We start from the raw sequence: 12,051 nt of genomic DNA on the forward strand, positions 1-12,051 counted from the left end.
TTCGACTCTCTTCTCTCTCTCTTCTCCTTCTGGAACCCTTATAATGTGAATGTTAGCATGGTTGATGTTGTTTCAGAGGTCCCTTAAACTGTTCTCATATTTTAAAAATTTGTTTCTCTTTTTACTGTTTTGATTGGGTGATTTCCATTATTCTATCTTCCAGATCACTTATGCATTCTTCTCTATTACCTATTACTGTCTGTTAATTCCTTCTAGTGTGTTTTTCATTTTAGTTACTTCATTCTTCAGTTCTGACTGGTTTTTATATTTTCTAGTTCTGTGTTAAAATTCTCTCTGTGCTCATCTATTCTTTTCCCTAGTTCAGTTAGTATTCTTATTACTAATGCTTTGAACTCTTTGGTAAATTTTCTCTCTTTCATTAGTTGTTTTTTCAGAGTTTTTTCTTTGTTCTTTTGTTTTAAAGACATTCCTTTGTTTTCTCATTTCGCTTAATGTTTTCTATCTCTATAAAATTAGGTGAAACAGTTACCTATCTCCGTCTTGAAGGGTTGTACTTGTGTGGGAGCATCTCTATGCAGTCTGCATGTGTTCAGTAGTTTCAGTGTGAGAGCTGGATCTGAAATGAGCATGGGTCATGTCTTCCCCCAGGATGTGCTGACTGGTATCACCTTGGTGGGTGGTGGGGCTGGGGATGGAGGGGCTAGAGCCAGAGCCATGTGTGAGCAGAAGCTTCTTCTATGCTGAGTGGTCATCACTACCCTATCAGGGGTGGGGTCTCATCCCAAGGTGCTGAAGCAGGGGTGGGGTCCGAGCTGGCTCCTTTCCCTCTAAGTGTGCTCTCTCCCCTCTCCCAGCAATGGCACTTTTGCTCCAGGGTGCACAATGCTGGAGCAAAAGGGCTGCAGTGGGCACCTGGTGTGGGCCAGGGTGTACACTGGGACAGTCCCAGAATGCTAGTCAGCTCCATACAGCTCCTGATCTGCTGCCTCTGTGAGGGCCAGCAAAGGCTGCCCTTGCCCCATTTATATGCAGTGTTGGGTCTGAGTCAGTTCCATCCCCAACTGCACACTTTCCTCAGCAATGGCAGCCTTCAACCTAGTGGGAAGCTCTTCAGAGGTAGAGGAGCTGGATGCATGCTAGGTGGTTTCAGGAAACCATCCGGAATTCTGGGGCAGTTTTAATCTCCATTCTACACCTCATTCCTAGGAGTAAGCAAGCTTGTGTCACGAGCCAGGTCTAGGTTTCTCACAGCCCTCCTCGAAGTCCTATTAGTTTTCAAACCAGTAAGAAGACTTGTCTCCTTCTGGAACCCCTGTAATGTGAATGTCAGCATGTTGGACGCCAGGGCTGGGGTACCCAATATGTGGTTCAAACCACTCACTCCCCAGGGAGGATCTCCTAGTGGTGATTTCCCCCTCCTTTTCTGTGGGCCTGGGTCCCAACCTGATAGCTCTTTTCCCTTCTTATCTGACTCGTGTGGATCTTTCTTTTACAGCTTTTGTTTTAGAAGAATATTTCTGTCCATTTCCAGTTTGTTTGCAGAGAGAATTGCTCCACTTTATGGATGTATCTTTGATGTGTTCGTGGGGGGAAGTGAGCTAAACACCTTCCTACTCTGCCATCTTGATCTCCTCTCCTCCATCCTTTTACTTTCAACCTCTTTGTGTGTTTGTATCTAAAGTGTGTGTTTTGTAGATAGCATATAGATTAATTATGCTTTTTTTATCCACTCTGCCAATCTTTGCCTATTAATTGGAGAGTTCAATCCATTTACATTTAAAGTAATTATGGTTAATAAAGGACTTCTGCTGGTTTAACTATTTTTTTTTTTTCTGTATGTCCTACAGGTTTTTATCCCTTCCCTCCCCCCTTTTTTTTTACTTTTCTGTATACGTTTTTGTTATTTTCTTATTGGTTACCTTAGGGATTACAATTAAAATCTTAACCTTGTAACAACCTAGTTTGAATAATACCAACTTTGTTTCAACACTCTGCTCCTTTATGTCTCCATCCCTCCTCCTTTGTGTTGTTTTTGCACAGACTGCATCTTTATACATTGTGTGCCCGTTCACATAGATTCATAATTATTATCTAATGTATTTGCCTTTTAAATCATATAGGGGAAAAAAGGAATTAAAACCAAAAGTACAATAGTATTGGCTTACATATTTAGCTGTGTAGTTGCTTTCTTTATTTCATCTCATGGCTTTGAGTTACTATTATCCTTTCATTTCAGCCTGAAATGAAAGTTCTTCCTTTAGCATTTCTTGTGGGGCATATCTTTTAGTAACAACCTGCCTTAGTTTTTGTTTATCCAGGAGTCTTAATTTCTCCTTCATGTTGAAGGTTCATTTTGCTGGATGCAGAATCTTGGTTGACAGTCTTCTCTTTCTCTACTTCAAGTATTTTTTCCTGTCCTTCACTTTCTCTTCTCCCTGACAGGCTCTGTATACTTTTCTTTTCTTCATTCTTTTTTTTTTTTTTTTTCTGTTTCTCAGACTTGATAATTTCAATTCTGTGGTCTCAAGTTTGCTGATTCTTTATTCTTCCTGCTCAGATCTGCTTTTGAGCTTCTCTAGTGGAATTTTAATTTCAGTTATTATACCTTTTAGCTCTAATATTTCAGCTCTAATATTTGGTTCCTTTTATAACTTCTGTCACTTTATTGATATTCTCATGTTGTTCATGAATCATTTTCCTGGTTTTCTTTTTGTCCATGGTTTCCTTTAACTCTTTGAACATATTTAAAGCAGTTGATTTAAAGTCTTTATTTTGTAAGTGCAATGTTTAGACTTCTTCAGGGACATTTTCTGTTAATGAATTTTCCCTCTGTATGGGTCATACTTTTCATTTTCTTTGTAAAGATTTTGTGATTTCTTGTTGAAAACTGGACATCTGAATATTATAAGTGATAACTCTGGAAAACAGATTCTCCCCTTCCCCAGCATTTGCTGGTTTTGTTTGCTGAAGCCTTAGCTAGTGGTCGTTTTCTTTTTTCAAATTATATTCCATTAGAGGTTATTACAAGATATTGGGTGTAATTCCCTGTGTTATACAGTAAATCCTTGTTGCTTATCTATTTTATGTATAGTTTGTATCTGTTAATACTTCTAATTTGTCCCTTCCCAAGAATTTCTTGATTTTTCTAGGTCTTTAATAGTTCTACCTACATTTTAGAAACAGCTTGTATATTCCTACAAAATAGCCTTATGGGACTTTGATTCCAACTGTATTGAGTCTGTTAAGCATCTGGGTAAGATTTGGCACATTAACAGTAGTGAGTCTTTCTATAAACATGGCATTGCTTTGTTTATGTCTTTTTAATTTTCTCTCAGCAAAGTTTTATAGTTTTCAGTGTAAAGGTGTTACACAGCTTTCATTAAATTTACCCTGAGATAGTTGATATTTTAGAATGTGGTTGTAAAATTTATTGCTTTAAAACTTCCTTTTACAGTTATATGTTGGTAGTGTATAGAAATATGGTTGTTTTCTGTTCCTTGTAGCCTGCAATCTTGCTAAATGTGCGTTTTAGTTCCAGAAGTTGGTTTGTCTGCTCTTTTGGGTTTTCTCCATACACGATTTTGTCATCTGCAAATAAGGATGGTTTTCCTTTTTCTTTTCTAGTCTGTGCCCCTTATTCCTTTTCTTTTATTGGCCGGAACTTTCCACACAGTGTTGGCTAGGGGCAGGGGGATCCTTGGGTGAAGGACATTTGGCATTTCACCATCGGCACAGGGTCGGCTGTGGGTTCTGCAGAGGCCCTTCCAGATGGAGGAGGCACCCTCAGGCTTCAGCAGCTGTGCTTTCCATGAAGCAGGGTGGAGCTCCTCAGACACTCTCCCTGCATCTGTGGGGAGCATCACATGGAATTCTCCCTTGGGATGTAACTGTGGTGAGATGCAGTGATTTCTACTGGGACATCACTGCATTCCTGGGGCAAACCTCACTTGGCTCTGATGTTTTATCTTTTTGTACAGTTGCTTGGTTAGATCTGCCAACATTTTGTCTAGACAGTTTGAAGGCTGTTGGGCCCTACTCTGTTTTCTTGCAGTAGCCTCATCAGGTTTCTGCATCACGGCCATGCTGGTCTCACCAGCCATCACAGCTCATTTCCCAGTCCTTGTGCTGCTTCTCCTGTGGGGTTATACCTGAGGTGCAGAGAGCAGAGGGGCTGCCCTGCCACTGACTCCTTATCTCTGGGCACACAACGCTGCACAGCACCCAGCTGTTCTGGGCCTGCCATAATGGCACTGGCCAGTCAAGCAGGAGGCCTTGGGTTGGGGTGTGTGGTCCCCTTAGTGCGACTTCAGGGTTCATGTCCTGCGGGGTCTGCTTTGAAGCCCACTCTGGCCTGTGGACGGTCGGGGCATGTGGCCCAGAGGTGGGCAGGCTGCAGCTCTGTGGAAGGAGGGAGGGACAATGGCTGCCTCCCAGCCACGCACTTCCACTCTGGCGTCAGCCATAAAAGGTGCCCCATGGCAGGTCCTGAGACCACCCTCTCCTGAGGATGGAGAAACTGTGGGGACCCCCAAGGCCACTGAGGGAGGCTAGCTGATTGAAACCACGTTTCTTGTCTTGTAGATGAACACGTCTCGAACAGCAGTGGGGATGCCATGTCTGGCCCCGGCACCCAGCCCTCTACCCACCGCGGTCATTCCTGGAGCTGCCTCAGCCCAGCCTGTGCCCATGCCAGGTACTGCTCTCTCCTGCCTTCCAGCCCCGCCCTATGCACTGCCTCTGGGCCAGTATGGAAGCCTGATCCCAGCTCCAGTGTCCTGGGGGCCCTGGGCAGCCCAAGCAGGCAGCTGGAGCCTTGATGAGGGGCCAGGCTTGGGTGCAACAGGCACGCCAGCACTCCCCATGTTCTTGTGGCCACCTATGGTCAGCATGCCCGGCCCCAGGCTGCGGATCACATAGCTCCTCTGTCTCACCACTTGCCAAGTGGAACGTACTGAACTGAATAGCCCAGAGGAGTCAGGTTGTGGTTTGGCCTCCAAGTCCTGCCCCGCCTGCCCATGGGTGCCCAGCCAGGGCAGCAGTCCTTGCTTTCTTTATTGCTGCAGACCTTGTTCCCTCTTAGTTTCCCATGGTCTACACTTGCTGTCTTTGCACTCACTTCCTGTACTTGAGTTGATGGTTAGAACATTGTAATCACCCTGCAGAAGTACAGTGCCTTGAATTCCAGCTTTTCCATTCCCTGATGGAAAGAGATGTTTTAAAAAATCATGTATCAGAAAAGATGTATTTCATTTACAGTTGGCTTGTGTATTGATATCTCTATTTCCCGTGTTAAGTTGCAGACATGAATGGTTTGAAAGTCTGAAGCTAAAGTCTGATCTTGACTTTTCTGTTGTATGTGCTTTAAAAAAAATTGAACTAGTGAATTGAATTGAAGAGTTGCAAATGCTAGAAGAGTTCTGCTTTGTACTCATAAAACGAGGTCTCTCCAGCTCTATGGTCATAGATAGCAAACAGATGGACACACTCCTTCAACTGCAGTGCCATGGGCACTGCCAGCAAACTGCCCAGGGATGCATGGTTATTGGGGCAGTGCATTGCTACTGGTAGTTGGTCTCTTAGTCAGGAACGTTAGCATCTGTGTTTGGCTCTGTGGAACCTGCTGTAAAGCGCTAGGTAAGCAGACACGCCCTCATGACCCAAAGCCCGCAGGGCTGCTGTGAGTGTGGGGGGAGGTACAGGTGTGTGTCTGGTGCAGGAGCACAGGCAGGCCGCCTGCTCTGCAGAGACAGTGGACCCCTTCTGCTCTGGGGCCTGCCAACCCTCCTACTGACCTACCTTCCTTTTCTGTCATTTGCACTGAGGCCTGTGGCCACTTGGGCCTAGCTTTGCCATGTGTTCACAGGCTGCTCCACCCACCTCTGGCCTCCAGACTGTTCTCCATGCACTGAGGTTGCCCTGCTGGGGGTGGGAGTGTTCCTCTCCTGGAAATTTCAGTGGGACTCATCCCAGACAGGCACCAGACAGCCCAGGGTGGGAACTGAAGGCCCTGCTCCTCACTGACCAAGATGTTTCCCATTTCCCACTGGGAGGCAGCTGGTTGGGCTGCCCAGCTGTGAATTGTATAGTTCTGCTGTACTTTGGGACTTTACTAGGACTGGCTGAATTATTTTGGTTTAAATATGTTATTCCATCCATTCAGTTAGAATTGAATTTTCTAGGTGATTATACAGACTCTTCTGCCAGGCCATGATACTGTAGTAAGAGATTTCTGTTCTCTGTAATGTGCCCCTTGGTCCTTGGGTTGAGAATCATGTGCGCCTGGTTCCTGAGGGTGGTGGAAGCCGCCCTCTTCCCGCTCCCCTTGCTGTACCAGACATGTGGTTTGGAGTCCTGGCCTTGTATGTGAACGGTCAGTGGCACAGACTCCCCAGGAGATTGTATATTTGAAGGAGAAAAATAAACATTTTTGCTTGAAAACAGTGTGGAACAACATCTTTTTGTTATCTTCTGTCCACGTAAAAGCTGAACAGCCAGTCTCAAAGGGAGCATGGGGTGGGTAGCCCTGGCAGGCAGCCCTGCCCTGTCCTGACAGTTTCACTCTCAGCTCCATGCCTGCTGTCAACACCTTGCCCAGGAGCACGAGGTGGCCATGAGGCGCCTGGGGGCTGAGTGGCAGGTACTGTCTTCCTGGCAGGAGCCGGGTGTGATTGACGCTGAGCCGACGTGGCTCAGAGGACGAGAGTGGGCTGTTGGGCGGGAACCCCATGCCAGCTCTGTGGCTTCGGGCCTAGGTTGGCTTGTTCACTTGGCTTTCAAACTCTGAATTTGAACTGCATTTAGATGTACAGTGGACTCTGCCCCATGGAGGGCATGAGTCTCACAGCCAACTAAATGGTGTCTCTGACCCCTGTCCATGTTGGCTGTCTCACAGAAAGCCAGGTTTGTGTGACTCACTTTGGACAGAGCTGGGTGGGGGGCTGGGCCACCTGCCCTGGGGTCACCGGAGGGGCTCTGCTGTCCTGTAGGTGCAGGGCCTTGGTGCGGATTTGGGGAGGGCCCCGTGGAATTCAGCATGTTTTCCTGGCTCGCCGGCCCTGATGGCCTTATGGTCAGCAGCTGGCGCCTCTGCGTGTGTTCTGCATGTACTCAAGCTGGGGGTCGTGGTGCCTCCGGCTCCCCGCGGCTGGGGTGGCAGCCCTGGTCTGTTCGTCCTGCCTTTCCACCGAGATACAGTCAGGCTTTGTGCCCCTGGCCACCTGCAGTGCTCCGCCTCAGCGCTAGCTCTGAGCAGAGGCCGGGCAGGTCGGGGGTGCTGCTCTGCTTGCTGTGCCCGTGGAGCCAGAGGTACCTTGCTCTCCAGGGCAGTGGGCCCTGCAAGGCCCTGCCTGGTTTGGGCGGTTGCTCAGTGTGGAAGGTGGCCAGATGGCAGAGGCAGCCTGGGGTATGTATGCATAGTGCCTGGGTCATGGTCCGGCAGCCCAGCCCTCCAAGGAGCGTGACCACTCTGGTGTCGCCATTCCAACTTCCAGGGCCTCGTGTGACCGCGTCAGGCCTGTAATGAGCTGTGGCGGTTTTGTTTTCTAGATTCTGAAAGTGAGAAGCCCGACTGAGCCCAGGCAGGCCGACCCAGACCCAGACGCCAGGCCCCGTGTCATCTCATGCAGAGAAGGGGAGCCCACACCTCGTGTCCGGTTCACGATGTTTTGTAACCACTTTCTAAGCATTTTTTATTCACAATTGGAAACACAAATGTAAGCAAGAATAAAAAATATTTTGGGGGAAACAGGACATTGGTTTTTCAAACTCCTTTCTTGTGGTCCCCAGACAGGCAGGTGACCTGAGATGGTTGGTAAGTGAATGAGAGTGTTGGAGAAACTCCTGGGACCACACAGCGGGACAGGTCTGGGGGTAAGTATCCTTAGCTAAGGGGTTCCTGAGTGTGGTGATGAACACTTTAGATGGTGCTTTACAGTACACTGGGTAGCTCACGGTCCTTGTGTCCAGACAGCAGCTGGGATGGGTCAGACGTGTGATAAGGTCCCACCTCTTAGAAAAGCAGCTGAGGCTGTGGATCTCAGGCGGCCTGGCCCCAGTTTTCAGGCATTCTCCTCCTTCATACCCAGGGCAGCCCCCATTCTATGCAGAGCCCTGGAGGCATCAGACCCTTGGAGGCTGAACAGTGATGCCCATCTCTGGTGACGGCTCCCTGGCTCGCACAGACTTGGACCCTTGCGCACACAGCTCCATTCATTATGCTGCCCTTCGGGCTTCCTTACTCTGTCACATCAATCCACCAGGCACAGGACAGGCATCCACAGTGGCTTGAAATGGCCCTTCCTCCAGAATCCACATGCACCATTGGGAGGGGCCAGCCTCGGGTGTCAGACCCCTGGCTTTGGTGGGTGGTAGGATAGGCCCACTGGCCCTTGCAGGGCTGCATCACCACGGTGGTAGGGTGTCTGAAGCACAGTGTGAAAGACAGGAAACCTGCTAGTGGCCTCACAGGGTAACATGCAGTAGTAAAGTTGCAGCTTGGCCAGCAGGAATGGGGGCTCACACTGGGGCCTGGGGTTTGGGTAGAATTCAGGGGGTCCCACTCCTGGAGATGAGAAAATTGTATCTTTGTGTTAATTAATCTCTGACTTCAATTTAATGTTTCCTTCAGTGAAGAATGTGGTGTAGGGGCAGCAGCACCTGGGTTATGTCACCACTGGAGCCCACAGATGCTGTGTATAACATTGTAGTTGTCGCAGGTGTCCCCAAACGTCATTTATGGTCATCATACAAAATGCCAACCCCTGAGACTCAAGTCCTGTCCAGTTGGCTGATGAAAGCAGAGCAGTGTGGGCTTCCTGCCTCCCCACAGCTTCCCAGAGGGTGTGCGGGTGAGGTTTGGGGATGCCCATGGGGGCTGCCCACCTCATCCCTTGCCAGCTCTTGGTGCTGCTGCCCGGGCCAAGTGGACATGCCCTCCTGTGTGCTCTCCTCTGTGATAAAGTAGAACAGGCCATTGTTCTGCCAGACGTAATGACATCGTGTATTTTCATTGTGTGCATTTTGTCATTGTCTGTGGCTCCTGTTACTGGTTTTCTATTGATGGAAGTAATGCACAGCTTACGTTTTCAGACAGCAAATTTATTGAAATCATTTTAAGCAAGTAAGAGTACAGGTGCTAATGGTAAAAATTGGTGGTAAGATAGTAGTAACTAAAGGTAAAAGCACACGAGCAAATGGTAAAAATTGCGAAGGCAGATGGCTGAAGTTTGGAAACCCAGCAGGGGCTCACAGGTAGTCGTAACAGCCCCTGGATGCGAACACCTGTGAGGGCCCAAGCTTCCTCCAGAATTTCTGAGTAGGCAACAGTCAGATTCCTTTACTAGGGGGTGTGTTTCTGGTGGGGCAAGGGGGAGAGATTGGGTTGGAACACCTGGACAGATTGAATACCTGTTCACACCACAGCATCACCGAGCACTTACCCACTTCCCCCAGCACATCTTTGGAGGAGGAGCCAGTGGGTACCTTACCACCTGGGACCCCAAGTAGCAGAGTCTGCCTCACCCTGATTCCAGGAGCAGCCGGGTCCTCCCTACAAATGGGGATGGCCCTCTGGAAGCAGCTCTGTTGCTGTATTGAGGCAGAGGAACAGGCCAGTGATGTTGATGGTCAAGCTACAACCCCAGGGGGGATCCTGCACATTGGTCTTCTGGGGCCCTGTACGCCCAGCCTCATCCACTGCTCAGAAATACCCAGTGGCTCTCTGGGGCCCCCAGGTAAACCTTAATCCCCTGTGTTGAAGTCTGAGGCTCTCGGTGGTTGGCCACACCTGCCAGACATGTCCCTCAGCTTCAGACTTGGCTGCTGGGATGTGATTCGCCCACCCTAACTCTGCCCCCAGCTGCTCAAAGTCCTGCAACACCCTTGGAATCTCTCCTCCACTGAGCTCTGTCATGCGGCTGGCAGGAACATCTCACCAGACCCCCATAGGAGATCTTGGGTGTGTGTCTCATGTGTCACACTTCATTTTAAGTCTCCTGAGGGCAGACCTTAAGGGTGTCTTCTGTATCCCACACCTTCCAGAACAGCTGTCAATGAACACAGCTGCTGCACAATGAATTGTTGCCAAAAGTAGAACTCTCCCTTTGAGTAGAAGTCTGCAGTAGCTTGTTGCTACTTATACAATTCCTGGAATGGAAAAGACCCACCTTGTGCCTGGTGCCTCCCGCACAGCAGCTTCCAGGCTCAGCCCAGGCTTCCCAGGACAGGGACAGCAGCATCGTCCAGGTTTGCCCTGAGTTCCCCCTGCAGGGCCATGGTGGTGAGCTGCAGGCTCTGCTTTTCATTCTCATTCTGTCGTGGAGGGCTCCCCGCAGCCCACTCTCTGGTGTCTGCTGTGGTATGTGAGCCTCCACTCAGGTTGAACAGCTTCAAATCTGAAATGTGCCTTTTATTAAAGGGCTGGTTGATTCTCCATGACCCAGGAAAACTTGGAGAAACAAAAGTAAGCATCCCCAAGGGTTCTGAGTAACAGGTTATGCTGTTCTAGCACTATATTTCCAAGTCATAAACAATGTCATACTCTAGCCAGAGAGCCCAGCCTTGATGTTATGTCCTTTCTTTGGGAAATAAAACACATGGTGTCTTGGGCTGCAATAATAGAATACCACAGGCTGGGTGGCTTAAACAACAGATATTTATTTCTCACAGTTCTGGAGGCCGGAAGTTCAAGATCAAGGTGCTGGCAAGTAGGTTTCATTCTGAGGCCTCTTTTCTTGGTGTATAGACACCATCATCTCGGTGTGTGCCCACATGATCTCTTCTTTGTGTGCATGTGGAGAGAGAGTGAATGAGCTCTATTTTCTCTTCCTCTTCTTATAAGGACACGAATTCTATCATACCAGGGCCCCACCCTTATGACCTATTTAATCTTAATTACTTCCATAAAGGCCCTGTCTCCAGATATAGTCACATTGGAGGTTAGAGCTTCAACATGAACTTTGAGGGGGACACAAACATTCAGTCCACAACACATGGCTTACTAAATAATTTTAGTACACAATCTGTTTGTAAGATGGAAACTATACTTGTCTCTATTTGCACACACACACATTTTAAAACTAAAATTAAGTGAATACCAAATGTATATATACAGGGAGAGAAAGAAGGAGGGCGAGGAGGTCAAGACATATTTGTGGCAGAAAACTGAAAGGAAACACCCACTGCTCCCTTTGCTGAGCCCCACATGAACTCATGGGGGAGATAGGGAACCCCTCCCCAACCCTAAAGCATCAGCATCGTGGACTGGAGGGACAATGTCCAGTGGTGAACACACCAGGCCAGCTGCACAATGCTGGTCAGCACACCAATGCTGAGGGCCACAGAGCTCTTGGTTTAGAACTCAAATGGACAGAACTGCAGAAAAGAGAAAAAGGGGACTGATGAGATAAATAAAAATCAAATTACAAGATGATAGACTTAACCCTAACTATACCAGTAGTCACGTTTTGTAATGGTATGTAAATGCTCTGGTCACTTTGAGTAAAAGAAATTGTCACATTTGATTAAAAAATCCAATTTTATGTTGTGTACCATAAACATATTTTACATATAAAGACAAATAGGTTTGGGTAAAAGGATGGACCAAAATATACCATCCTAACATCAATCAAAAGGAAGCTACAGTGACTATTAATATAAAACAATGCAGGTTTCAGAGCAAAGCTTATTATGAGGGCAAAGATATAATTTCATAATGAAAACAGGTCAACTCACCAAGAAAACATACAATTCTAAATGTTTCTACCCCTAATAACAACTTCGAAATGTGGAAGAAAACAGAAGAGAAATAGACAAAATTCACAATCACAGTCAGCTATTTGAATAAATGGCAGAGCAAGTAGACAGAAAGCCATTGTAATAGAGCCTGACTCCATTTTTGATGTCTGAGTGCTGACAGCTTTTAAGTCTCACCCTCCCTCTTCTTCTTCTCTGCATATCTCATCATGCTGATAAGAAGCCCTAGTGCTCCATCCCTTGGCACCATGGGAAATTCATGCTATAAGTGGAATCCCTCATCCTGACCCTACTCCCTAACCACCATAAAAACCCTAAGCCAGTCTCCCTTCCCAGCCA

At 47.6% G+C, this 12,051-nt stretch overlaps 1 protein-coding gene across 11 annotated transcripts in view; it reads left to right on the top strand.

The window, feature by feature from the left end:
* Positions 1-7,710, top strand: part of WNK2 (WNK lysine deficient protein kinase 2) — a 148,418-nt gene extending 140,708 nt beyond the window's left edge. For 10 of the 11 annotated variants that reach the window (XM_036855337.1, XM_036855340.1, XM_036855341.1 and 7 more), the window contains one exon: positions 4,543-6,402. In XM_036855337.1, the coding sequence (XP_036711232.1) occupies positions 4,543-4,878 (336 nt within the window). In that variant the 3' untranslated portion in view covers positions 4,879-6,402. Of the gene's footprint in view, positions 1-4,542; positions 6,403-7,506 lie in introns of those variants that run through there. The other variant, XM_036855342.1, reaches the window with a different exon arrangement.
* The last annotated feature ends 4,341 nt before the right edge of the window (positions 7,711-12,051 follow it).

The sequence above is a fragment of the Balaenoptera musculus genome, chromosome 6 (assembly GCF_009873245.2).
Source record: "Balaenoptera musculus isolate JJ_BM4_2016_0621 chromosome 6, mBalMus1.pri.v3, whole genome shotgun sequence".
Taxonomy (NCBI): domain Eukaryota; kingdom Metazoa; phylum Chordata; class Mammalia; order Artiodactyla; family Balaenopteridae; genus Balaenoptera; species Balaenoptera musculus.